Source organism: Ischnura elegans, chromosome 8, assembly GCF_921293095.1.
Source record: "Ischnura elegans chromosome 8, ioIscEleg1.1, whole genome shotgun sequence".
Classification (NCBI taxonomy): domain Eukaryota; kingdom Metazoa; phylum Arthropoda; class Insecta; order Odonata; family Coenagrionidae; genus Ischnura; species Ischnura elegans.
In genome coordinates this window covers 96,924,956-96,952,793 of record NC_060253.1, presented here as the reverse complement: position 1 = coordinate 96,952,793, position 27,838 = coordinate 96,924,956, and the positions used below count along the sequence as shown (strand labels likewise).

General features: G+C 37.8%; 1 protein-coding gene across 1 annotated transcript; it reads right to left on the bottom strand.

Moving 5' to 3' along the window:
- Window positions 1-457: 457 nt before the first annotated feature.
- Window positions 458-27,838, bottom strand: LOC124164459 (E3 ubiquitin-protein ligase RNF146). The gene is made up of 5 exons (XM_046541785.1): window positions 27,657-27,838; window positions 27,394-27,495; window positions 23,811-24,107; window positions 12,595-12,801; window positions 458-3,934 (listed from the first exon to the last, which is right to left on the bottom strand). The coding sequence occupies exons 2-5, from the start codon at window positions 27,488-27,490 to the stop codon at window positions 3,450-3,452; spliced, it is 1,086 nt and encodes a 361-aa protein (XP_046397741.1). The 5' UTR covers window positions 27,491-27,495; window positions 27,657-27,838; the 3' UTR covers window positions 458-3,449.

The window sequence follows — 27,838 nt, the reverse complement described above, 5'->3', positions numbered from 1 at the left end:
ACAACTTGGTAGGTAGACAATTTATCTTATTTAGTGCATCAGAAAATAATTTAACATAAACAGGTGAGACCTGATTTCATTTCTGATACACTTCATTGGTGTTTAATATTTCAAAGCCTTCCACGTGAACGGTGGCAAAATGTACATCGATTACTTAGTACCACTGCCATGGGAATTCAGGAACTTGCATGGCATAATTTTCTGCACAGTGGCCCAGAGAGGCTAAGGTCCAAGGCTCCATTCCCTGTTGAGGGAATTTTTTTCTCACAGCAATTCACTTTAATAATGTTTCAAAATAATGGTAAAATATTATTGAGTTGATATTCCTTTCCTATGATGTAAATATAAAAAGTGGGAAAAACTGAATTTTATTCAGCCATTTTCATAAAACATACTCCAAAGCACATATGCTCCTCTCAATGCATAGAAAGACACACATTGGAGAGGAAATTCATAATAAATAAATAAAATGTTTTTTTATTTTCCTATTAGTCTTACATCACCAATCCATAGAGGTAATGCAACCCTTAGGAACCACAATTAAGCCCATGCATACAGAGGTGTATAAAATCACCAAAGGGAAGCTTTCAAAATCCCATTTGATCTCAGAATGACTTTACCCAAGTGTATGTGATTCTGATGGATTTTATGATACTTTAACCAGATCATCTCTTACCCATATTTTTTTAAAGGGCATTACCATGATGAGCCATCAACAAGGCAATAGGAAACTCTTTATAAGAAGTCCACCAATTGTTTCTCATCTCTTTAAACCATACTAAATAAATATTTCTGATCCATTAACCACCAAAAAAATCATAATCTTCACTCATGACATTCTCTGAATGAAGGAAGAGGCCACACTTATGATACAATCACAAAAACACTGACATAATTTTGTAATACATTCACATTAGAATTTTAATTCAAGAATTATACTCCAAAATATGGGTGGCACAACTTTCAAGCAACATACAATTGCTGCTTTTTAATAGAAAACAGTAAAATAGTTCACACTTGAAGCTACCAACCGCAACCCTGAAGCAATCTTCCCTGATAACAGAAGGTAATCAGATGAAGGGTAACTTAAACTGTACAGTAAATTTACAAAGGGATAAATTCAACACAATGAAACAGTTCAAGAAACAGCTGAAAGTGCAGCATCTATATGAGAGGCATAAAGTCAGTTCCAACCTCCCTCTCTGAAAAAGCCTGGGCCTCATGTAGTCAGCTCTTCTCCAATAGGCCACCTTCATGATCTTCAGCTTAAAATCCTTCCGAGTTGAGAACAGCAAAATAGATACGTACACTCATGGTACGTACACACATTTGACTTCAAACATAAATTATCCATCAGGACCTTCCTGCCTGATAGAGCACATTTTTCACAAAACACACAGCTATGCGTGCTCAGCCATTTCCTTGTCACAGGTGAAGCAGACAGCATTGGAGTGTCCTCTGAGAGCATCAAGGATGCAGACACGACCATGCAGACTGATCACTCACAATCGGTATAAAAGAGCTTCAACAACATCATACCTCAACTGCCAAGGTCAGATCAATACATGCTCGGCATGACCCACAAGTTAATCATCATCTTAAATCCAAACCAGCTTGTACCTAACAGAGCATGCAATTCTGCTCAATGCTTAGCAAATGCAAATGCACATGGAACTCATACTCATTCTCCCCATTGCTCTTGCATCCAGACAAGAATAGGACATGGAGGGAGCATCATCGCATGGAAGGGCACAAAATGAAGTCTTTGGCCTGGTTGCATTCTCAGTGTTTCATCACACAGAGCACAAGCAATAGCAACATTTCCACCTCTTTACAGTAAAAATTATTTAAAAACCCAAAAGTAATTTACCAGCAATGCGATAAGAGTTAAACTGAAGCAAAAAGGCTAACATACAAATGGGATTCTAAATTGAACAAAAACTAGAAGCATGACAAATAGTTGAACAACAGCTATCATCAGCTTAGACTCAATTATCTCCATATAAAAATAATCCCACTAGACAGTTTTGCTAGGCCAATCTGGAATTTCATCTAAGATTTTCCACTGCCACTCCTATTTAGACAGTAACGCTTCATTTTGATAAATACGACTGGTGCAAAACTGGTCATCATATTCATTCAACAAGATTGTATGACCACAAAGTTGCACCTAAATGAGAATGCATTAAAAATCAGAAGATGGAGATGTCGACATTCATTATAGGAGTAAATACTGAATGCCAATACATGGCAATGACTTTTGCTGACAGATGATTGACAGGAGAACACCAGGGAAAGGAGAGCATAATCAGCAATAGCATGCACAACTGCTTTCACGTGTCTCATTTTCACCGAAGCAATTAGCTATTAGCCCCGAGGAGATGACAGGTTGACATGACAAAATGATGGGCATGAGCAAATGCCAAAAAGGCATTCCATGCGACACGAGATTGAACTTTATGGGTGTTCGATTCACGACCACGGTCAAATCAAAAAATCAACTTGCAGGTGCAGATAGAACACTTAACCCTGACTATCACAAAAACTGCAACATTATTCACCCATCACCCAAAAGCAAAAGCTGGAAGGACATTTTCTGCGGCAGATGATACGAAACAACCTTAAAAAATAAAAATATTAGGTGTTGGCGTTTATCAAAATATCAGCCCTTATCGTAAACAAAAAAACTTGTTAGCTATGGAACATGGGAATTATGGACCCTAATGATTTTGAGTGATACTTAACAGGCACTACTAATTCATATGCACAGGTATTTGTCAACACAATTAGCTACTTGACCATTTCCAAATAACGTGTTACAGTGAGTCAACTAAAAATTAGAATTCCCGAACAACATCCACCACTTTCACATTCATGTACAGCTCAATGCAATTCAATTCTCTCTAGTTTCCTCCCACAATCAACAAACAGCCATATGCTATTGACCATCAGCAGGGTAACAATGTATATGGTGATTGCTAGCACACACCATAAGTCATCCTTAGCTAAATTTGAGGTCAGCATGAGGGCATCAGCATGAACAGAAGACCAAGTTCCTTCCAAATAAAAACTTTCCTCCATCAACAGCCATGCATTAAGAGCATTTGAGGACTATACCATCGTCTTTCAATTGAAAATCCAGCACTTTCCAACTTGCCAATTCACACAAGAGGAAGCCCAAATAAGTGCTTCAAATGGGAGGCGTGCTAACAAGAGCTGCACGACCAGACTGGGAGAGGAACTCTGGATCCAGAGCCATGGCAGGATGAGACCACAACAATCCACTAATGCCCATACAAAATGCTAATGGATTGCCATGAACATGGTGACAAAAGCCAGCAAGGGCAGACACATGCAGGAGGCCTCCAACCATGCCACACTTGTCGTTGACTGCAGCAAGAAGCGACAGCCAATGAGAAGCCAAACCAAGGCTTGCCAAGGGGTCAGTGTCACAGCTGGTCCTCATCTGAGGAGAGCGTGAGCACCCAGGCCGAGTCGGGAGAGACAGGCGACCACAGCACGCCACTCCCCTCCTCCTCCTCCTCTCGCTCCTGCTGTGGCTGCACCCCTGAACCCCCCGAAACCATGCAACCAGACAAATTGAGGCGGGCCATGTCATCCACCAGCCGTGACAGGGGAGGCGACTCCCCCCCAGGGGCCAATGATGAGCACTCGCCCCCCGTCGTCACCACCACCGGCTGTGGCGGCGGCTGTGGGGGAGAGGGGCGGAGACCAGCCACACCCTTGACAGGGATTGAAGCCAGGTCCCTCTTGATGCGGCGCCGCCTGGATGGGTCACCCCTACGCAGCTGAACCATGCCGTCAAAATCCGCAACGTACAGGAAGCCAGCAATGAGGAGCTCGCATGACCGCTCTCCACGCTTGTATGCACACTCCAACTCCATCCGGGTCCGCTCATCGTATTGCCACCAGCCTATGTACGTAGGGAGAGAAACATGCACAAGTGTAATGATTGCATCCTAATGGGAGCAGGTGGCATTGGATAATGCAATTGTTAAATAACCATGGAATATGAAAGGCCACTCTTGGAGAAGCACTGTCAGAATGAAAGCAATCCTCTGGTGAGGATTGTGATGAGGCCAACAGGGAAGAGTGAGCTCAGAGGAACAGAAAACAACAGCCACTAACCACTGCTCAGAACTGATAAGTAAACACGAAAACAAAATCCACAAGACAAGGAAATGCATCTAAAATATATTCAAAGTTCCTCTCTTCTAAGGTCCTCATTAAATATCACATTCACAGCACAGTGAACAAATCAATTCAATATTTGAATGAATCCTTCATGAATCCAAACTCAATTTCTCCCAAGCATGTTTTTTCTCCCCTCGCCTTCATTCATCTATTCATAATCCTCAGCAAAAGTATAGATGGATGTCATATTAAGCTGACTATCATACATTCTTGAGCTTTTTCAAGAAGCAACTATCACAGGTAAGTGAGACTGCGTGCAAGTGAACAAGCTGACTGGGAGGAGGTTGGAAACATCCATGATTGTTTACATGACATCGGTAATGATCACCAGAAATGCCTCGGAGCGACAACCCGCATCAATTTCGGGGAAGAAAAAACAAGACACACCGTTGTGCCTCAACAGGTGAAAATTTCAATTGTAATAATATAGGAAAAATATTTCTGCTATACCGTATTCGAAATAAATTTCTTCCAATGAGCTGAGCACAAAAAAAGGTTTTACCAAATTTGTTCAAAAGATATATTTTATATTGGAGGATCTTGGAGAATATCACCAGTTTTGGTGAACCGAATGACCACATTGTGGACTGAATGAGATGGGTGGAGATGGGTGACTTCAGCATTTATGAAGAGGCAGTGATTGCAATGCTAGTCAAAACATGTTGCAGAAAGGGTATTTCCCAGGGGCTCACCGGTAGCCCCACAGGTTAAGCGGTGTGCTAAGGGGTGCATCTGTTGGCAGTAACCACGAACAAACGCAACAATGAATTTCTGCCTAATGAATGTTCATCACAGCCTATAGAATAATTAGTAGGCATAGTAGAGACTCTTTACAATGCAAAATACCTTGGACTTGGTTATGTCTGTCTCCTTCACAGAAACTGTAAGATCATACATACAAACTGTTTCAAAAACATTAAAAGTCAAACTTGAGAAGTACTCGTGTAAGTTAAAGTACATGCTATGATATTTGATGAAATTGGCACCAAGAATCGACAAAGAGAGCTAAATTATGGTATTAAATACAGGAATGGTCAATTGACCGATTACAGTCATTATAGGTAAAATCTGACATTTCTCTTGACATGAATTTTTCCCCCCAAATAAACTTCATTTTCACATTATTTGTTTCAAAATATCAAAATTCAGAAAATCTCAGCATCATTGATCGGAAAATAACAAAACGGTGTGGGAAAGAAAAACGCAAACCGTCGATTGGCTGCCTACGGTCATTCTATTGTTAAGAGGTTCAACATTCCATTTCTTTTCCATTTTACGAATATAAACTATGCTAAATGAGATATTGTATTTCATCACCACTTAGTTGCAGTCTGCATCCACATCCACCACAGGAGCATGATGCAGGTAAAAATGCAAGGGCAGTAAACAGTAAGGATTTTATGTTGTCAAACATCAACATTTTTGTGAGCCATGCCACGAATCCACAAAAATTTGCTGTAACCTTTATATATTTTCAAGCATATTTTACATATACTTAATTAAAATCATTAAATCAGATCACAAGTGACAGGATAATTATTGTAATGAGGAACTTGCATGGGTCGTAGATTGCTCTAAAAACTATTTTGAATGAGTAAAATGGATATATTAGCTCGCAAAAATACCTTCAGTTTCTCCATTCAACATCAAAAGAAATAAAAAAGTTGCATTTAATATCGAGAAAAATTTCTCTGAGCCGACCACTGCGCGAAGACACCCGAGCGTTGCCGAGGCCAGGCGTGACGTCATAGGTGCCTAAACAACCGTAGGGAGTTGGGAAATACGCTGAGCGCATGATGTAAAATTTGTTTTGAGGGAGTATTTAGCCGCTCATCGTCACTTTATTTTGTTCTATTATTCTTGGGCAAGTTTTCCTATTGCTATTGTGCCACGATTATTACTTGAGATATTAATAATGCGACATCGGGATGATGAAGTACAAGCGTTTCACTTCGTATGTTTTAGTTAACAGAAAAATGGATGATAACGTTGCCACTCGTTCAAATAGTACACCTGAAATTCATCTACATCTACATAATACCCCGCAAGCCGCCTAAAAGGCGTGTGGCATGGGGTGTTAGGACACCAGCTTTTTTTTTTAGGACACCAAAAATTGATGCCACGACCCTCATAGAATTTGTTAAGACAAATTATTGCTATACGTCGGCGGCAAATCGAGATGTAAAAGAAACTTGTAATACTAGAGGATAACGATCGTAAGCTGTGCTGTTGAATTTGGCAACGCCGAATTAGCGGAGAAGGTAGTCCTATCTGTCCTACGGTACGAATTCACAGCAAAACTGTGTGCACACAATCCACATGTGAGATCGCGAATCGGTTCCGCTGCCAACACACACACAAGCTACAACCTATTTCAATAATATATGTAAATCCATAAACAATATACTAGCAAATACCATAAAAATATAGTGGAAAATAGGCAAATACTCTTATCAAAAACTGGAGGTCACTGTCACATTCTTATATTCATCACGTACAACTTACAATAACAGAACTCGTTATGATGAATACAACTATTTATTCACTGATTTAAACCCTTAAATTAGCCCACACAAGTGACACAGGTGACTTTTCTCACTACTATTCGTTGAAATAATGGAATAACAAACTTCACACACAGTTTTTATTTCAATAGTAGCTTGATCGTGAAATGTCATTATCTACGGTGAACAACGGAGGTTAACACGCCACTGACAATTTTTACTTTACTGTTAGACATTTATCGATAGCGTAATAGCACTTTTCACAATTCAATCACAATGGAACACTGATAACTCTTGGCCGATATTTTTCAACCTTGTCAAACTTTGTGCATTATGTGCATGTGCACTGGCACTGTGATTATTAGCAGTAGCTTAACGGGAGATGTCACGTTGAAAATAACACTATTTTGGCACAAAAATGTTCCTAGATGTCTCCAATCAGCGAGCAAAAGTTGCATTGACTGGAATTCACCCCATAATACAAGCACAGACGAATTCCCCGGTACCTACGAATAAACGGATGAAGTTATTGTATATAAAAGGTAAGCGGACATTAGTAAACATCAAAATCGTTCTAATTACATACTTAAATGAATGATATGCCGTCGATAACATCAACTTACAATTAACGTATCCCCCTTCCAATGGCCGTGGCTCAGACTCCTACAACGATGTTATTTAGGTATTATCAAATTTTTTGTTTAACTGCTCCAGTTTTATATTTTATGCCCTTACTTAGATATTAATATTATAAATAATGCAAAATACGAGGGCTTCCAAGCCTCAATCGTCGGATATTTATCTTTAAATATAAAATAATCAACACGTCTAACAAACGAAGCTCTCACAACTGCTGGCAACTATTACAAACAATCACAACAATAGCTTCGCGTGATGTTTAGGCACCTTTGACGTCATCGAGGCTTCGTCGGCAGTGGCTTGGGGGGTGAGGGAGTTTTTCCCGCGCTTTAAAATTCGTTATATTTAACATTGAATATCTCGCGAAGGAAAACTCAGATATACATGCGGTTTTCTTTGCTGTAATCAGAAAATAATTTTCTGTCCGCCTGTGAAATAAAAAAAATTCATGCAAGTTCCCCATTAGCTAAGCGGACTAACTATTAAATGAGGTCTCTTTGCATCGATAGGCAAACATTAGCACTCCGAACTTCATTAGTAAAATGTCTTTTTTGAGCAAATTAGGGAATATTTACACATTACCTATTGATAGAAAAACTCATCAGGCATGGATAAAAAATGATGAACTACATATTTATGAGTAGTTCTGCATTTAAATGTTCAGCACTCAATCCAATTCCATTGGATATCAAATTACATTTCAATGGCTGGCATTGTTATTGTTGGCGGCCAAGGAAATATGGCATAGCTTATTTCAAAGGAAAAGCAAAATTTTTCTACTAATGACACGATTTTCATACAAATGCAAAGCTTTAAAGAAAATCCAATTATAGAATTGTAAACTTCATTTAATTAGCAATCCAACAAAAAGAAGCCATCTATCTTCACTAAAATCACTTTTGAAACACAGAAAATGAAGACACTGTTTGGTGCTGCATGGAACCCAAAGTATTTAAATTGGACAACTGGAAGTGCCCTTGCTGGCCCTGAGTGTCAGTTACAAATGTGATAGTACAAAAACTTTGTCTGGGTAAAAATACATATAAATGCCAACTTTCAAGATGATTGGTGCAGAGGTTGGTAGGAAGGACCGGTTAACGTAATTCAGAAGTAACTTGCCAGGGGGTGCTGAAATTTTATAAGGGTTACGGTGAAATGAAATGAAATGTATACCCGAATAAAATACAATCTTCGGAAGTATGAGAATCAGGAGAATAAACCAGTCATATTATAACCAATTTTTGAAGACCATAGAATTCTTATGGTGACTAAACCTATGATTAATAAGTTGGAGTGAGAGAGGGAGGATATTTTTCTTAAAAATAGTGTGTACAGTGAGCCCTCGTTCTACGTCACCTCGTTTAATGTCATTTTGCAATAACGCCATGAAAAGTTTGAGATCGTCATTCATTTATCACACCTTCGCTTCGCGATAACGTCAAGTCTTTTAAATTTCGCATGAGGAAAAACGCGAAGCGGCGGGCGTTGCAGGTTGTTCGTTTTGTGGGCGGTAATACAGTCAGTCTAAACGAAGTGTAAAACGGTGTGTTTATTGTTAATTGCGATTACGGTTTTAGCAAATTTTCTGCAAAATGAATTCTTAGGTAGGTGCGCAAGGTTTTACTTGACATAATGGTTTTCAGGAACCTAAAATGTGATTTCGAGGCATTTTTCCGTGTAGAACTCGGAGTTTTTGTCATCACTTTTTTCACCGTGTTCACAATAATTTTGGTTCCTGTAACTGCGACGATGTTTCAGCGATGATGATGCCCAGGCCACACTCGCCCGGGCGACCACCATAGCGAAGCCGAAAAGCAAATATGGGAAGATACAAAAACGGAGAAGGATTTACGTCGCTGCTGCTATTGTCGTCGATGAAGACAGGAACTCGTATTTATGCCATAGTTTGGCATTCCCATCGTAAAAAATGCCCCAGATATTTTACGCTAAAATTTTTTTGCATAGGAATTGTAAGGTCCAGGAGCCGATATTCACTTTTTACATTGTTTCTTATGGGATACATATTATGTTTCGATTAACGTCATTTCGTTTATCGTCACATTTTTCAGGAACGGTAAGTGACGTTAAACAAGGACTCACTGTAATAACCCTAATTAGGTCTCAAATTGAATATGGAGTTATTGTGTGGCCACCATTTGCAAATAGATACATCAATTTGCTGGAACGGGTACAAAAACAATTTCTTAATTTTTTAGAGATCTTTTCTACATGGAATATAAAGTATATCCAATGCATAAAAATTATATATCTTATAAAAATCTGCTAATTTTTATGGACTTCTGTAACTTTCTGTAAGAAGGAAGGGCATAGAGTATAAGTTTTCATAAAGTATGGAAAAGACACAGCCATCCTCCACAAATTGAATTTTCATGTTCCACGGTTTGACCGAAGGAACCTGCAAACCTTATTCCTTCCATTTGTAAAATTAAAATATTGTGGCAACTCGCCACTAATAAGAATGCATAGGAAATACAACACTGCATGTGAACAGTTAGATTTATCTTGGGATAAAAATGTATTTACATCCCAGATAAGTACATATCATAATTAAGAATAATGAATTATGGCCTGCAAAGTATCCATTGCTATACGTTATTGAATATTTTCTTTGGAAGATTATAGCAATGGTTGAAAATAAGAGTTTATTTATACCTTATTTTTATGCTTTTTGATATTTCTTTTGTAAAAATGTTTTTGTAATGTAATAAGTTTTTTTTAAATAATCATTGGAATTGCTAATCTTTGTATTGAAAAATGTTTCCCCTTGGGTTATTGGGAAAACAAAAAAATAAATAAATAACACACTTAAGTCATGCAAAGTATGAATAACACGGGAGTTAGGATACCTCTGTTTTTACCCCAACCTCTGCAAACTTTAATGCACTGCTTTAATAATTGTAATGCCAGCTTAGTCTTGACCACTCATGAAAATTCAATGGGTATCTCCAGTACGTATGTACAACAAAAAAAGTGTCAGAAAGAGGTCATTCACAAAAAATTACTTCTGTCATCAAAACTGTGCTGATTTGAAGAAAATGAGAAAATTTTCGCAAACACAATCAAACTCTATCAGAGTGGTCACTCTTCTGAAAAGTCTTTGGAAAGATTTTATGTCTGCAAAATGATGGGGAAAATGACATATGTTGATAAATTTTCCTGATTTATTATTAAAAAATAAATCAGGTAATACATTATTTGCAATGCTAACCTTTCCTCCCCCTCTAACACAATGTACAGTCGGATTCAAAAGTATTGCAACAAATGGAGCGGTGCCACTTTTGCCGCAGTTTGGAAATTGAGATTCGGTATTTTCTATTGTACCGGTGGGAGGGAAATTTGAACAATATTCCCACCTCCCACAGTATTTTTATAATAACATCATTAGAGGGAAATGTATGTGGGATATGTGCATTGCTAAATACCTCATAAATTGTGCAGCTCATGCTGGATAATAAATCCACGTCGAGAACGTCAATTTACTTTCTCTCGTAAGTTCGCCAATCCATCGAAGTACATTGTCTTACAATTTACGCTGAAGCTTTTTGATCAGAAATAATGAACATAACAGTGACACTAGAAGATTGGTTCTTTCCCTTGCATGACAAAGTTCGTAACGAATCAGACTTCAATTTGATAAAGCAGCTCAAAATGGGACACAATGAACTGGTTAAGTCTGACAAATTGACAGCCAGTTGCCATACAGATAGCCATCTTTTTTTCCAAACAAAATTTGAGTTGCAGCATTTTCTACCTCAAGGAATTATTAAACAGTGAATCTCTGATCCCTATGGTGCCTTTAAGCTATCTCATCACTACTGAAAGTTAAATGAGGATGCCTGTGACACATCAACCTTTTCTTTAAAGCCTGACATTAGCTATTGACATATAAAAAGTATATTTCCAACAAGAGCAGATGACATTGGCAAACATAATGCACTTCCACAGTATCATTATAACCCATATTAGCCCAAGCTGACTTGGTAAATACAAATAGGGGCTACATGTATTACTATTTTGCCTTTAAAAACAAAAAATATGCAGCACTTAGTACTTTTTTTACATGACACAAATTCTAATCATCAGTGTTCCCTAGATGAATTTGAAATCAACTGAAACAAATTATGTGAATATTTGGCCACCATAATCCATTCAAATGCAAGGATTACGTTCTGAATGATAAATTATGAGAAAATATGCCGAGTAAATTCATATATATCCAATCCATTGCCTAAAAACTGAACACACAGAAGGCAAGGTGTTACGACAGCCTTGTAGTTTGCCTGTTGCTCGTGGGTGGTTCAGCGAACACTTATTTATCTTTTATTGTAAAGTAAGTAAAGTTAGAAAAGCTCGAGAATGGATATTGTAACGGTAAAAATCTACAGGTAGATTTATGGTGTGGTTTTTGAACATCACTATGATTAGTAGAAAATTCAGCTACAAACTAATCACCTTTAGGAAATATGTCAGCCCTGTAGAAGTTTCATCATTTGAAACCTAAATTTTGGGTTCAATATTACTTGATGGTACAATATGAGCACAGAAATAATTAATGTCTTACCTAATGATACAACTTCAGATAACCATGATGCTACGAAATTCACTAACAAGACAGGAAAAATTACTCAACTTTCAATAATAGCTCTCAAATAGTCTGAAAAGGTTTGTTTGAAAAAATTAACAGATGACTAGTGATCTGTGATATCACGGCTCAGCCAGTCCATTAAAATATGCTCACAACTCACTCTGCTCTCCAACAATTGAAGCTCCTGCACTCTTGGTCCTAGAACAAAATTTCCATCTAGACTAGGAAATAACATAAAACAGGAGTTGGCATTAAACTTTAATTCCTAATAATTTTTTCAAAATATATAAATATATATTTCACTCAATTGAACTACTTGAGTCAACTCAAAGGTCAAAGAATAAAGATCAGAAACACATATCAACACTGATTGTGAGTTTCTCTGAAGAGATAAGCATGCCAGCAATAAAGATGGCAAAGAAATACACAAGAAGCACTTTCAATTTTTCTGAGGCATCATGTGTAATGTGAGTCAGGTCTACGCCCATTGAAGGCAACAGCGAAGACAGAAGAAGAAGCCTGTGCAATGAAGGTAACACTATGCTCTTCATGCACTCGTTGTCATCGCAGTAGTGGGCGTGGTGGAGGGGGGGAGGGGAGTGGAAATGGGGAGTAGAAAGAAGACTCAGCTGAGGCCAGCTATGCCCTTCTTTTCAGCCGACGCCACGTCCCGCTTGATCCTCCGCACCCTACCCATAGTGCCCTTCCTGCGTTGCACCTTATTCACAAGGTCTATCGTGTAGAGGGAGCCGCAAATCAATACCTCGCAGCATGCCTCTCCCCGCTCGTGAGCACCCTCTAACTGAGCACCCGTGCGCTCATCGTACTGCCACCAACCTTCAAAGGACAACAACAGAGGCATCAACAACTCTCACCAAATCCCTTCGCCAACACTTTCTCAATGCCACCTGTTAATCACAGAGAGAGAGAGGCTAAGGTAGGCTAAACTGAAAATATGAAAACAAAGCGTAGCCTCCCATGCGACAATGGATAACCTCAGCAGTAAGCAACAATCACCCAATGAGGCCCCATTCAATTCATTGTGACCCACAAATGGCCATGGGACGTTCGTCAAGATCTACCAACACACAAAACTGAGCCCATCGAAACTTAAGGCCAGTGTTATGCAAAAGAAAAATTAGCAAAAATTATAAATTTACATTACAGAAAAAATTAGCTTCACAGCATCGGGAGATTTTAGAAAAATTAGCGTGGACAGGGAACCATCTGTCATTCTCCTGCAGTACTATCAAAATCAAACTGGCGTGCACAAGGTATTGAAATTGAGTTGAGCTGTTTCTCAGCCACATTGACGTCTTTCCCAGAGTGTACTTTTCAATGCCATTATATAACCACATTATTTTTCATTCCATAATCATATTCTACTGCTCCCCTAATATCTAAAAAATAAACATTGAATCAACCTTGATAAAATTTCTTGAAAGTGATTTCACCACTGGGAAAATTAAGAAAATGAAATCACAGAGGAAATAGAAAATAGAAGAAATACATTGTCACTCTACGTCTACAGTGCACAGAAGGATCTGTGATTAAGGAAGAACTGAGTATATTGTTCAGTATTACGACAACATATGTATAAATCAAAAACATGCAACAACATTGTTGGGAGAGGGTCATTCCATTTCAAATCAACCAGGCCATGACACCCACCGACTCGGATTTTCATGAAACTTACCATGGTCATACATTTTGGTATGATTAGAAATTGTGTGCAATTTTAGCCTCCAATTGTCATTTGTTAATGAAATATGAGCAATTGAAATTTGGGCGTGACCCCTAAAGTGCTGCAACGTGCAACACATGGTGATTTTTATTTTCATCCGTAACTCCATTCCTGTGAGATGAAAAGTCATGATTTTTTTTCTAATGCTAAGTGGTCCATAATGATCCCACCATTATCATTAGATATTCACTGCATGAAGTAATTCAGCTGCAAAAAAATAAAGTTTACAAAAAAATCTCCCTTGCACTATTTTTCATTATCAGCATCCACAGGGAAAGGCCATGCGAGTACAGACTCCTGGTTTAGTTTAAAGTAATCACTAATGTATGAGCAAAGATCCTGATGAAAAAAAATCATGAGTCCGGCGTTCCTTTAAGTAAAAAAAAAATACTCGTTCATGTTCACGGGAAAAAAATGGCTCTTTTTCAAGGCACCTAGAAATTACACAATTTGGAGGAGATATAAGCTAATACTCATGATTAAACAATATTGGATCATGCATCAGCTACCTATCAGGTAACTGATGATGCTGTAAAGCGAAACCGGTAGTACCAATAAATTTAAAATTGTGGAAATTGCTCCTTCTTCTTCATTATGTCACGTTTCCTCTCTCTCTCTATCTCTCCTGAAACCTCAGATTATATTGACTTGTGTGCTCTCATCATCTTCTTTGCTACTTAAAGAAATGCGAGTGTTATCAGCTGTACCCCTTTGCCATACATAAAGGTCCTGTGAGGACCATACCTCTAAAAAAAGTCTAAGTCTATGAGAGCAGCGGGCATCCTGGTGAAGCCTGGAGAAAAATTTTGCTGTAGGTGTGACAAGAGGAATTCCAAAATTTGTAAAAGTGAAGTTGTTTCCAATGGCAGTGAGGAAAGCGAGAGAGAACTTACATCAATTAAGACTGTGTTGGAAAGTGATAGAAAATAAGAAGAAGCCAACTGCAGCTTGGAGGCTTTAGACTGCTCTCCTTTGAAATTACATTCTTTGTCTTCTTACAGTAGACACTCACGTGGAAAAGGTAAGATAACACAGGCTAAGCATTACCTTGTTTCTAAAGTGTCTGGTGCATTGAAATTAGTGAATCCATCCCTGAAAATATAAGTAGCAATGAAGATGATAGTGACAGTCAACCCATCAAGCGAAAGGCAGCCAACTTGGATGGCCTGCTGACTAAAATTAAGACTAATTGCCAACAGTTAGTTGGCAGGGTAAAATTCAAATGCTGACCCTGGCCCCTTTATCTTGGTCTAGGAAAAAGATTATAAGTGAATTTCATATTTCAGACTACACTGTGAGACAGTCAAAAAAGTTACTTGATGAGAAGGGAATTCCTGCTATGGCATCACCATGTGCTGGGAAACCACGTTTAAACTCCACAGAAGAGCTGGAGAAAATTTTTTACCAGCTTGACAAGAATCTTAGACAGATTCCTGGAGTCAAAGATAAAGTCAGTGTGAGTAAGAATGAGTAGGTATATGGAGAAGAGGTTGATTTTATATAACCTCAAGAAACTTTAAGTGCTCTTCAAAGAGCAATATCCACAAGAAAAAATTGGGTTCTCCAGATTTTGTTCACTTCAGCCAAAATGGTGTGTGATGGCTGGTGCTTCTAGGATTCATTCAGTTTTTGTTTGTGTCATACATCAAAATGTGAAACTGCTAATTAATGCCTTGCAATTGAAGGAAGCATAAGAAGTTGATCGCTATCATCATCTGTGACAAAAACAATGCAGATTATATGCTCAGAAAATGTTTTTACTGTCCAGATCCTTCCAGGGTAAAGGATATCATCATTTCTAAATTTTGTGAATATGACCCTTCTGATACAGTGAAATATAGGCAGTGGGTTTCCACTGATAGAACAGAACTTCAGTTGTATATATCATCCATTGATGAACTCTTGGACATTCTATGCCTCAAAATGAATAAACTGATACCACATTATTACGTCACCTAAGAACAATCCTCGTTTTTTTAAATAAGAAAAGAAACCCTCAGTCATGAAAAGGCAGTTATCGTAATGGAATGAAGTGAAAAATTTTCATTTTTAATTCAGGATGAAGTTCAAAAATATCAATGGACCAATCTATCATGCATCATACACCCTTGCTTGATTTACCAGAAGAAAGATGGTGCACTCACTACCTCATCTCATTGTTTCATATCTGATGACCTTAACTATAATGTGGCCTTGGTTATGGAAGTGCAACGTCACCTGATAAAATTTTTAAAGAGAACTTCGCCTATGAACCAAGAGGTTCAGTACTTCACAGATGGATGTCCTGGGCAATATAAAAACTGCAAATCTTTTATAAATTTGTGCCATTATTATAATGACTATGGAATGAATGCAACCCAGTCTATTTTTCCACAAGCCATGGAGAGTCCTCTTGTGATGGTATAGGTGGTACCATTAAACGAATGGCACAGCAAATAACAAACAGCACCGGGATGCATGAATTCTGTAGAGATAATATGAAAAACATCAAAATCAATTACAATAAGTTTAGGGATGTGGCTTGGTCACGTAGTAAACTTCTTGAAAGATCTACCAAGGCAAAAACAATTCCAGGAACAAGAAATTTCCATCATTTCGTGCCTTAATCAGATAGAAAAGTTGCTGCAAAGTTCACTGGCCTGGATGATGAGTACAGCATTATATTTGATTTTTGTTCTGAAACAGTGGATTTCCCAGATAATTTGGCTGTTGGTTCATATGCAGTGTGTATTTATACCAAGCCGTGGTACATTGGAGCAATGAAAGCTTTCCACCATGAAGATGGTGATATTTCAGTTAAATTCATGACACCTAAAGGGTCTTCACCTTCATTCTCTTGGCCAGAGAGATATGATGTTTGTCATGTGCCACAAGGGCACCTATTGTGTGTGCTTAATTGTCATGCAACCACAAGCTCTAGGAGGTCATACTACTCCTTGAGGGAGGAAGTGGACAACATTAGAAAAAAATATTTAGACTTGGTGAAAAACAATGAGACATCTTAGAATGTGGACAGCCAGTTAAAAAGAGAAGGCTCACTTTCAAATCAATTGGTAAGGTCATTAATTTAATTTTACTCTTTTTGCCTAAATTTTCAATGATATAGAATGACTAAATGAAACATTGAAAATAAGCATTAGGATGAAGTACCTGAGAAATTTCTCAATTCCAATGATTTCATGATGGTTCCCTTTGACATTAGATAATGTACATTCCTGTGATGTAAATACACTTGGATATGAAATGTATTTGGTCTTTGGACACAGATTAAAAGGTATGTAGAATGTAATAGAGTACAATGGATCATGCAGTTTTTTAATTAAAACTCCCTCTGCTCGAATAGTTCTGATAGCACGAAATTAGCACTAAGTGGGGGAGTACATTCACATGATTGCCTTGGTGTTTCCTACTCTAAGAACCAGTAGCATACAATATAGTGAGATAATGCATGATCCAATATTGTATAATCATGATAGTTGTTTAATCATTGAGCTTATATCTCCTCCAAATTGTGTAATTTCTAGGTGCCTTGAAAAAGAGCCATTTTTTTCCCGTGAACATGAACGAGTATTTTTTTTTTACTTAAAGGAACGCCGGACTCATGATTTTTTTTCATCAGGATCTTTGCTCATACATTAGTGATTACTTTAAACTAAACCAGGAGTCTGTACTCGCATGGCCTTTCCCTGTGGATGCTGATAATGAAAAATAGTGCAAGGGAGATTTTTTTGTAAACTTTATTTTTTTGCAGCTGAATTACTTCATGCAGTGAATATCTAATGATAATGGTGGGATCATTATGGACCACTTAGCATTAGAAAAAAAAATCATGACTTTTCATCTCACAGGAATGGAGTTACGGATGAAAATAAAAATCACCATGTGTTGCACGTTGCGGCACTTTAGGGGTCACGCCCAAATTTCAATTGCTCATATTTCATTAACAAATGACAATTGGAGGCTAAAATTGCACACAATTTCTAATCATACCAAAATGTATGACCATGGTAAGTTTCATGAAAATCTGAGTCGGTGGGTGTCATTTGGTCAAAATATTGGTTGATTTGACGTGGAATGACCCGAGAGCGAATCCTTATTTCCAGGGGTTGTAGTAGCTCCATTATTTTATTTCTCTAGAAAGACTGGATGGAATGCTCAATGCAAAATGGTAAATTAGATACCCACTCGGACCTACAGGTGGAAAGAAAGTCAGCAGTCAAGTGTGAGAAAAATTTTAGGGTGGGAACGTGGAACTAAAGTTCTCGCTGAAAGAGAATAATACCAGAGGGTACAAATGCAAAGTATGGACCTGGATGTGCCAGAAATGAAGAGGCGCAAAGAAAACAGACATATGGAGCGGGAGCAACAGGGAGGAACACACAGTGCCGGTAAATGGCAATGCTTGAGCTGGATTACTACTCAGAGCACTGGAATGTGTGTGTAAAGCTTCCTGAAGTATAATGAAAGAATAGTAATCCACATCTACGTATACATAATACCCTGTAAGCCGCCTTAAAGGTGTGTGGCTGGGGGTGCTAGGACACCAGCCATTTACAAATAAAAAAGAAGTGCACTAGGAGAATTACGACTAGCATTAATTCAAGTCTTAAATGGTGTGGGGGGAAAACCAATTCCCATATCTATCTGCTCGGCAAAACATCTCTCTTAATTTATCACTTCTGTCAGCCCTGGAAATGTAGTGGGGCTCTAATATTATGTTCTCCATGTCACTCTTAAAGATATCCATTCTCAATTGTTCAAGCCATCTTAGCCTAGGGTGCAGCCTCCGAGTGTCCAGTGGCTCCCAGCCTAATTCGCTTAACATCTGCGTAATGCTGCCTCTACGCCCATAGCAGTTTTTGACTAACCACGCAGCCTTCCTTTGTATTTTATTCAGTTCACGGATAGTCTTTCTGCACCGGATCCCATATGCTCGCTGCATATTTAAGGTGCAGTCGGGTAATTGTGAAGAAAGAGTTGAGAGAGAAAAAACAGAGAAGAGAGAGAAAACATCAATGAAGATACAGGCGGTCCTCGACTTTCGTACAATTCGCACTTTCGTACATTCAAAATTGACACCTTTTACTTGACTTTCGTACGCTAAATTCGGACTTTCGGACGTTGGTCTGTATTTTTTTTTTAAATTCCCGCGATGTTTATTGCGCATCCCAACATTCAATTGTTTCAAATGGCAGTATATGCGAACAACACGAACGTATATAATGAAGGGAATTGTTGGTAGTTGACTCTGAACTAGGTGATTTATTTGGGAGAGAGACTGCCTGCTTTAGGCTCCTTTATCAAGAGAAGAGATTGCCTTCATTGGAGATATTTTTCAAAAGAAGTTGACTAGACATCATCGTAAATAGCTTTCAATAAAACTATTAACATCTTCTTTCTGATTGTGTTTTTTTTTTTCGTTTGAGTGCTGTTTAATTCATGTGCACCTTCAGCAACAATATTGCGCGAAATATCACCCGAATTCCATTTGTCTTTTGTCTTTTTTGAATAACAAGCGAAACATACACGATCACGAATGTCACCTGCCGAATATCGAATTTTGGTGTAAAAATTAAAAGGTATCCAGAGTGTGGGTTCAACAACTACTTTTGTTATGCTTGATATGCCTTTTTGTTTATAGTGGACGTAATAAGTGGAATGTCAACTTAAACGCCAAGAGGAAGTTTCGCTCGATAGCCATCGGAGTTCTTATTTTTTTAACTTTTATTTGCATTTTCAGCGTATTTTCGAATGAAATTAGACGATTTGAGGAGTTTTATTGACATATTATCAAAATTAAGTCAATTGAAATAAAATCCGCGAAAAAAAGGTTTTAGTGCGTAAATTCCGCTCTTTTGGAACGTAACCCCTAATTAGTATGAAAGTCAATGGTTCGACTTTCGTACATTCGACTTTCGTACAAGTTTTCGGGAACGCATTGTGTACGAAAGTCGGGGACCGCCTGTATAATGGAATTACCCAAACATAAAAAATAAAGAAAATTTTACTATTTCATGAGATCAGAATGCTGTTGTCATTCAAGGTCAAACCAGAATAATAACCAGAGAAAATGAATAAGGAAAACTATAATGAAAGAGATGATTGTGACTAGAATTCTGCACATTACACCGTCTAGTGGCTGCCAGCACATTATTTAAAAATCACAACACATGGAAAATGCCAGGAGACATAAGAATATTTCATGTACACTGTATCTCATTCAAGCAAAGATTTAGGAATAAAGTGAAGGACTTCAAAGTTACCCTAAGGCAGATATCAATTGCGACCACAAATTTCAAGTGATGAAATGCCACTTGAAATTCAACCAACTGAGGATGACGAACAGATGGCAAGAAGAAAATTGCAGTAGCCTCAACATAAGCTCGAAATTCAAGAAGCAGAGGCGAATATAATAAAAATGGAAAATACTCAGAAATCAGCAATAGATAGCTAAAAAAACATCATAAGTGGACTTTACAAGGCTGCAAAAGAAGTTATAGGATGAATATCTGCACAGATGTACAGAATAATCTTATACATGCAAAAGTAAAAGTTGCCCTTTGGATACAGAGGAATCATTTTGGAGAACAAAACATTAAATTGTCAATGCCATAAGGAGAGCCACTTGAGATATAGTTTGAAAAATCTATGAGCAATAATTACTTCATAGATGTAGAGCTTACTTAGAAATTTCCTTCTCTGAGAGAAATAATCAGAAAAGTAAAAGACTCGATTAAATTTTTTGGCGAGCCAAATTACATAGTTGGCTCACAAGTGAGCGGAATAGCAGTAATTATATGTATGAATTCCTATCTGAATTTGACTTCTGGATCATATTATGCCACAAGATTATTAGCAGAATGCGTGGCTGAGCACCTTTTCAACATATCCACACATATTTTATGCATTTTCAAAAGACACACCAGAGGCCTTCATTGAAGTCAAAATTCTGCTAAAGGAGGAGGAGATCCAAACATTTTAAGATGGTTTAGTAAATATGTTGAAGATTTTCTTTAAATAATTTTAATAGTAGCTGAACAATAACATTAATAATTGAAATTTTTTAACATTGTATGCAGACACAGGATTTGCAATGGGTTTGAAATTATTCTTTTCCTTCATTCTGCAAACGAGCTGATTTTGCAAACTTTCTAATAAATCAAATTTTGCTAACTTTCTAAAAAATCAAATTTTGCAAACTTTAGTCCCAGTCACATAATGTCCTCGATTTATTTAAAGCTTTATCAGCTCACAAAACAAATTATATGATATAGCCACATTTTCATGAACTTTCTCTTTATCACTAGTACAGCAGATTCCTGCTTATCTGGGTGCGGTTTATCCGTGTTGCGGATTATCAGTGCATGAGGTCATACTCCTTCAATGTTTTCCTCAATATTTGTAAAAAAATAAAAAGTCCAACGCAAAAGCAGCACGATATTTGCATTTTAACGCTTTAAATTTTAGAAACCATCATTTCGAAATTGGTGGACTAAGCACTAAAAGTAACAGATATGATATTTGCATATTAACGCACGGCTACACTGGGCCTATTATTTCCATTACAATTCCCATTGTAGAATGAAATTATTTTATTTACTCGCAAACAAGGAATGTTTCAAGTTTACTTGGACGTCCGATGGAGCATTGCAGAGGACGATCAGCGGTGTGAAAAAGAGCTCTTAAAGAGTAATTTTCGACGAATCTTGAATGGTAAACAAATCATAAATGAAGAATAATGTTATATGCAATCATTATATGTATATTTCATATCGCAAATGCACAATTATTGCCGTGACCTCACATGCAGTTGAATATGGCCCAAGGGAACCGGAGATTTCATCGCACTCGGGCATATTTACGCCGTGACTAGTCAAGGTCAATCTGGAGAGGAAGGGAATAGCACTAGTGGAGGCAGCAAGGTAAGTGGAAGTAGAGATAGCATGAGTCATAGCCAAGCACTTGCTTACGTAGACAGTTTGCCTTAAGCCCTGGTTTCCTATAACCACTGCTGGGAGATCTGCATCTCGGGTAACTTGTGCGAGAAGCGAATATGTGGCGTGGTGCCTGACAGTGTGGTTTCCATCATCGTGCAGTGCTTTTGAAGAATTCATGCAAACCACATTTCGGAATCCGTGATCTTGCAGCCACGGATGCACCTGACAACCGCTCGAACTGATGCTCAGGTGGGCAAAACGAAAAAAGTATTACTCGTTCACAATAAATCAGAATTGAAGTTAATATTCTGTAAGTAAATTTAATGACCTTATGACCAAATTCATCCTACATTCTGACATTTCTTTTGCATAAATTTAACGCATAATTACTCTATACATGATTGCTAAAACTATACTAAAAGCACTTAAGCATTTTTATATTATTAGAACCTAAAAGTAAGCACAAACCAAATACAGTTTACCCTCAATTTAAGAAATTAATAATCATTCTGAATACATAATAAACAGCTATTCTGAATGACCAACCATAAATCCATCGCATGTTGAATCGTCATTATTCTCGGACAAGGAATCAATTTAAAAGGGTCTCAAGCCTTATTAATTATGGTTAGTTAAAGTGTTTTGTAAGCAAATATTGCATAGAATTAAATAATCTATGAAATTCAGCAAAAGGAAACGGAATTGGTGAAATTTGAAATTTCAAAAAGCTCATGCAAAATTAGCTTGGATTGTACGTGGAATCCATTGTAAGTCAAACCTGTTCTAAAGCGTTGGTCAATCTACAGTGAAATCGCTTGAAATCACTATGTTGCATGCAACAGGAGCACACTCTCGCAACAGGAAAGCAAGACAGCGGAGCATATGAATGTTAATACTTTTGAAAAGACATGACAATTCAAATAGGATGAGCTTAAATGACTTCACAATTCAGGTAGTGTCAGTGGTTCCAAAACTTTCACAAGTATTTCAAAAGCAGAAATATTTTAATTATAACGATGTAAAAATTGCCACGAATGCTATGTACACACTTTGAATTTTAGAAATCATCACTTAGAAATAGGTGGATTATGCACTAAAAGTAACAGATATGAAATCTTGTAACCAATCAACAATTTCGAATCTTAATTAACTTTTGAAAGAGAAATAATAACAAACAATAACCTAACCCATGCAAACATTCATACCTTGACAATGATGTCTAGGTTGCCTAATTAGTCACTTGCACTAGAATGTAGTCCCCATATTACTGTTCTTACAGAGATTTACGAAACGTGGGATTATACTGGGGGATATGTATATGGTACCTCAGACCAAGACAGAAACAAATTTTAACTTTAAATAATATCGATATATCCTATTTTAATAAAATCTGAATTAAAATTTATAAATCATAGCCTTTTAACCTTTCTCAAGCCAAATCGCTAGTCATTCACAATTTTCCACTGAAAATCCCTTTCAAATTTGGCATTAAAGTTGGCACAGGTTAATAATTTTGAGCTCCATCCACTCAATAGTTTCAAGATACTAGGCTTTGACCTGTCCACAGATTTGACCTTAGGTTAGCTCCATTTTTCCACTCCAAGCAGTTAGTTATGAACAATATACTCAGGTTTAATGTGATGATATTCAGACTTGAGAAAACTAAGTTGAACCAGTTATTGGAAGGAGTTTAAAAACGATGAACTACATTGGATGTACAATGGATATTCAACTACAGGTTAAGATATGTTTAACATGTGTTAATGTAGGTTAACACAAGTTTCTATGCACTGTGAGTCTGTGGATCATAAACATTCAAGATGCAGAGTATAGGTATTGGGGATAATGCAGAGGGAGAATGCAGAGTAATGCTGTGGAGTGCAAAACTCATGCATAAGTAATGATGATACAACCGCCTCATGGGAAACAGAATGAAAGACAGAAACCCCCCTCTTGGGAGAGGTGAGATGGTGTGAGCAACCCTGCTCTACAAATTGTAAATGGGGAAGATATTGCATTGTCCAAGGAATTTCTACACCCTTGAAAACAGAAGGCAGGGGTAGTGGAGAACATGTGTCCAATGCCAAGAGAATGCCTGACGGAGAGAGGCCATCAAACGTACATTTAAGGGGTGAAGGGCTTTGACCATAAAGAGCACAACTTACCATTTCGCCCCTCATAGAACCAAAGGTAGGCCTCTGGCTCCTGCTCAGTGGCAGCACAAGGATTGGTTGAGCTCGCTTCATCTCTTGGAGCGGCCGGGAACACAGGGCAGAGCAACACAGGCTTGTCCAGGAAGTCTGGCGGGATCTCTCGGCGGCACATGGCACAGCGACGGACTGAGCCAGGGTGTGCCGTGGCTACTGTCCCCTTGATACATAGGAAGCAGAAGACGTGACCACAGGGCAGGCGGCATGGGTGGATGCAAGACTGCAAGCAAACGGCACACTCCGGAACACCACCTTCCCAAAAAGGAAACAAGCAAGTCATTATCCACTGCAGAAACACTCAAATGGTTGGTAACACTGATTTGAAAACACCGAGAGCCAAGAGCCAGAGATTGCGATGGGCAGGGCACATCATGAGAAGAAAACAAGAGGCCCTATTAAAATAAGTCTGGACAGAAAACCCTGATGGAAGACAACCAACCTCCAGGACAGCCAAAAAACAGATGGAAGGATGAGATGATCCATGATATACAGAGAATAAGATAAGAGTCATTGAGAGAACTGAGGAATATGCAGTAGATCAGAGGAATTGGAAACAGGCAGTTGGCAAGGCTAAATACCATCTAGGGTGTAAATGGCCAAGGGAGTAAGAGTAAGTAGGTAAGATTTGAAAACGCTTGTTTCAAGTTGAAAATTTACGGAAGACTGGAAAATTTGAATTCCAATTACAGTTGTATAGATAAATACCCCCGTCCTCCAAATCAGTTTTTCAATTGACTAGGCAATCATCTACAGGACAACAGGATGACTATTTACCATGTAAGCTTTCAATGGAGGTGCATAAGACTAGTATACATATTGGCTTCCATGTAAATCAGCCTAAACTGTAGATGCTCCCTGATTCTGGGTGTCCACTGTGAATAGATTAAACAAACTCTGAAATTGAAATATTTTACAAGGGAATTACTCTCCTTACCAGGGTGCTATCTAGCCCAACGAACATTAGCATTTTTGGCTAGGTACTGCTCGTAGGGTGGAAATTACTGACTACAAATATAGTTGTCGAGTAATTTTGACAATGTGAGTGTCACTTACTGATGACTGATACAATCTACACCAGCAAGTTTCCCCAATTACTATAGGTTCAAATAGCTTTATACACAAACAAAACTTCAGGGCAAATATTGAAACATGAAGGAAAACAATGTAATTATAGTAAATACCATAGGATTTATATTATTCATCAATTAAACATTTTGTTGGTTATATCCTATAGAATATTTTGTTCCAAAATGCCATACTTCAGGTATGGGTACATAGCTGAAAAGTTTTTAACTGATTCTAATAATCATATTTGTAATACCTAATAATTATGCATATTCATCTAGCTCTTTCCATCAGTTCCTTCCTTAGTACCTCATTAGCATGTTCCTAAGCTAAACATATTCTAGACTACTGAGTACTGACATATGATTTTACAGAGACCATACATCATCATCATGATTAGTCAACAATCCTAAGATTGGTTTGATGCAGCTCTCCATTCCTCTCTCCTATCCTTTCTCCCTTTTCATCGTGACATATTTCTTCTCAGAGACCACACATCTCAAAGTAAATACCTTCCATAATGATGCCAAATTCAATGCATCAATATTTAACAGTAATAAATAATCCTGATGACAATGATATATCAGTGTACCTATATTGCTCCAGAAAATTCAAACAAAATGCTTAGAAAAATGCCTTACTTGATAAAACTTTGATAGAATAAAAGAAAGTAATGTAAAAATGTAATTCTGGCTTTACAAGAAGACAATATCAACTTTATAAAATGTACATGGAACAAAAAATTACCCATCACTACACTCAAAGGACCTCCGGTTTGTCCTACATAAGATTCCACGCATTTTCACTTAATTCCCTAGACCATTACATATAGGTACTCAAAGATATTATCCTTTCAATTTCATATATCTGGTTTCTGGTCTTCTTTAAACAATTAGATCTCATCACTATATCATATTTAGCTGGTAATTTCATCATCTCCAAGTGACACTAAAGTATTACAGCATACGCTGCAGGTTTACATGTTTCCTGAGATTCCTCCTCGAGACCTTCACCACTTTTTAGAATGGCAACCCATTTTTCCATCCACACAAATCTCTTGAGAATGGGTTCCACTCCGTATCTGCTCCTCATTCCAGCCCGCAGCAGATGATTCTTTTCTGAACTCAGAGATTCCACATGATAGATGTAGTAGGGTCAATAAATGAATGTCTTGATAGGGGATTCTTTCTGGATTAGATGGTGAAAAACACTAGCACTACAAACAAGGAAGACAGTAATGATCTCCACAGGGCATGAAAAAGAGTACGCCAACTACATTTAGTCATTTCTCATAAACTTAAGAGCCATGACTTTCTTGCTGATTTATGGTTCAGTTTCGTCTGGTCGAGGCGGTAATAAGTGCTGTCTGACGTTCGAGAGGCAGTCAAGAGGTTCAAGCCTCCCAAAATTTTTGAGAAAATCGGTCCTAAGTGAGCCTCTTCCAAATGAACCCTCCCGGTGATGTACCACACCCCAAATGAACCAATCTGGAAATTTTTTTCTGACATGGCCATAGTCTGTATTGGTAGAAATTTTGCTAAGGTCACGTTCTGAAATTTACTAGTAGTTATGCTGCAGCTTCTGCTATGTGGACCGTATCATTACTGCCTCTGTGCAAAAGTCATCAGTTTTGGAATAGACTTCAGTATCTGAAGATGCCTCTTTCACTGTGTTTTAGGTTCATGTGATTAGTTTATTTTTTATACCATGAGAGTGTCAGATAAGGGCAAAAAACTATTAAAATAATGAATTGAGGCTTGAAACATTGGATATTGGTACCTTTTGCTAGGAAATTAATTAAAATATGAACGAAAAGCTACTTCAGGGACTTCAACTTGAGTATTCGACTAAAATATTTCAAATCATAAAAATTAGTCGGAACAGTATGAAAACTATTTACGACTTGCCATCCTTGGCTGAAACTCAATATTCACATAGAGTGACTGATTGGATGCAAACACGTTACATCACTACTTTAAAGTTATAACAAGTTACTTTATACGTAGCTTTCGCAGCTATGCTTTGATCACAAAACAACTTCTACCAGTACATCAAAACTAATGATGTTCATAATGAGTCTTATACGACTCATGTTATACTCATCCATGACAGGCAGTTTGAGGCCATTTAAAACGATTCTTGATAACTAATAATTAATTGCGATATTTTATCACGCCAAATTCAAATTGATTGCATTGGAAGTGTTAACATCATTATCAATGTCAACGATCTATATGGATCTGGGGCCGTCTCCCGTACGTCGCTAATTTCGATTAAGGCATTGCCTACCCCGCTATTAGCTCAACGCACGGCAGAGTTTGAAGATACACGCTAAAAACTTTACCTTAAGAAATATGCGGGGCATTAATAATGTTACAGCTCACTATGGGCAACTGTCAGTAATGACAGAAGTACACATTAGCAAAACACATTAAAAAGTAAAATCTTATGGGCAAAATAATAAAAATAATACCGTCTTCGACACCATCCTTGGAACTCGCAAGAACAGCATGTCTCCCTTCCAAATCATCACCATTCCTGGTGATCTTGTTGTCTCTCGACTCGGCCATGTTTACTGCAAGTAAAATACAATAAAAATAGCGTTAATGTTACCATTCAGGATGGAATGCAGGAATGTTACATCATGTTTCTACTTGATCCTCACGTCAAACACTTTGGGAAATCACACTAATCACAACCCAAGAGACATTAACATAATCTTAAATATTTACATACCATTCCCATCCTACACGATCTCGACATATGACGACTGCTCTCGCTCTCCGCACTTCCCAAGGATACAGTTTGCAACTGTTTACATCGTTGACCGAGTTTCATTTGTTATATTCACCTCTGTCAACCAATCAAGACCAACAATTTCATTTTCCACCAATAAAGAAGAACACAGCCGTATATAT

Excerpts from the sequence above, each read along its gene's own strand:
- LOC124164459 (XM_046541785.1), bottom strand. The coding sequence starts at position 27,490 with ATGGCCGAGTCGAGAGACAACAAGATCACCAGGAATGGTGATGATTTG. Across the intron at positions 12,802-23,810 it reads GTTCTATGAGGGGCGAAATG|GTTGGTGGCAGTACGATGAG; the intron begins GTAAGTTGTGCT and ends TGTCCTTTGAAG. Across the intron at positions 3,935-12,594 it reads GAAGGGCATAGCTGGCCTCA|GCTGGTGGCAATACGATGAG; the intron begins GCTGAGTCTTCT and ends CTACGTACATAG.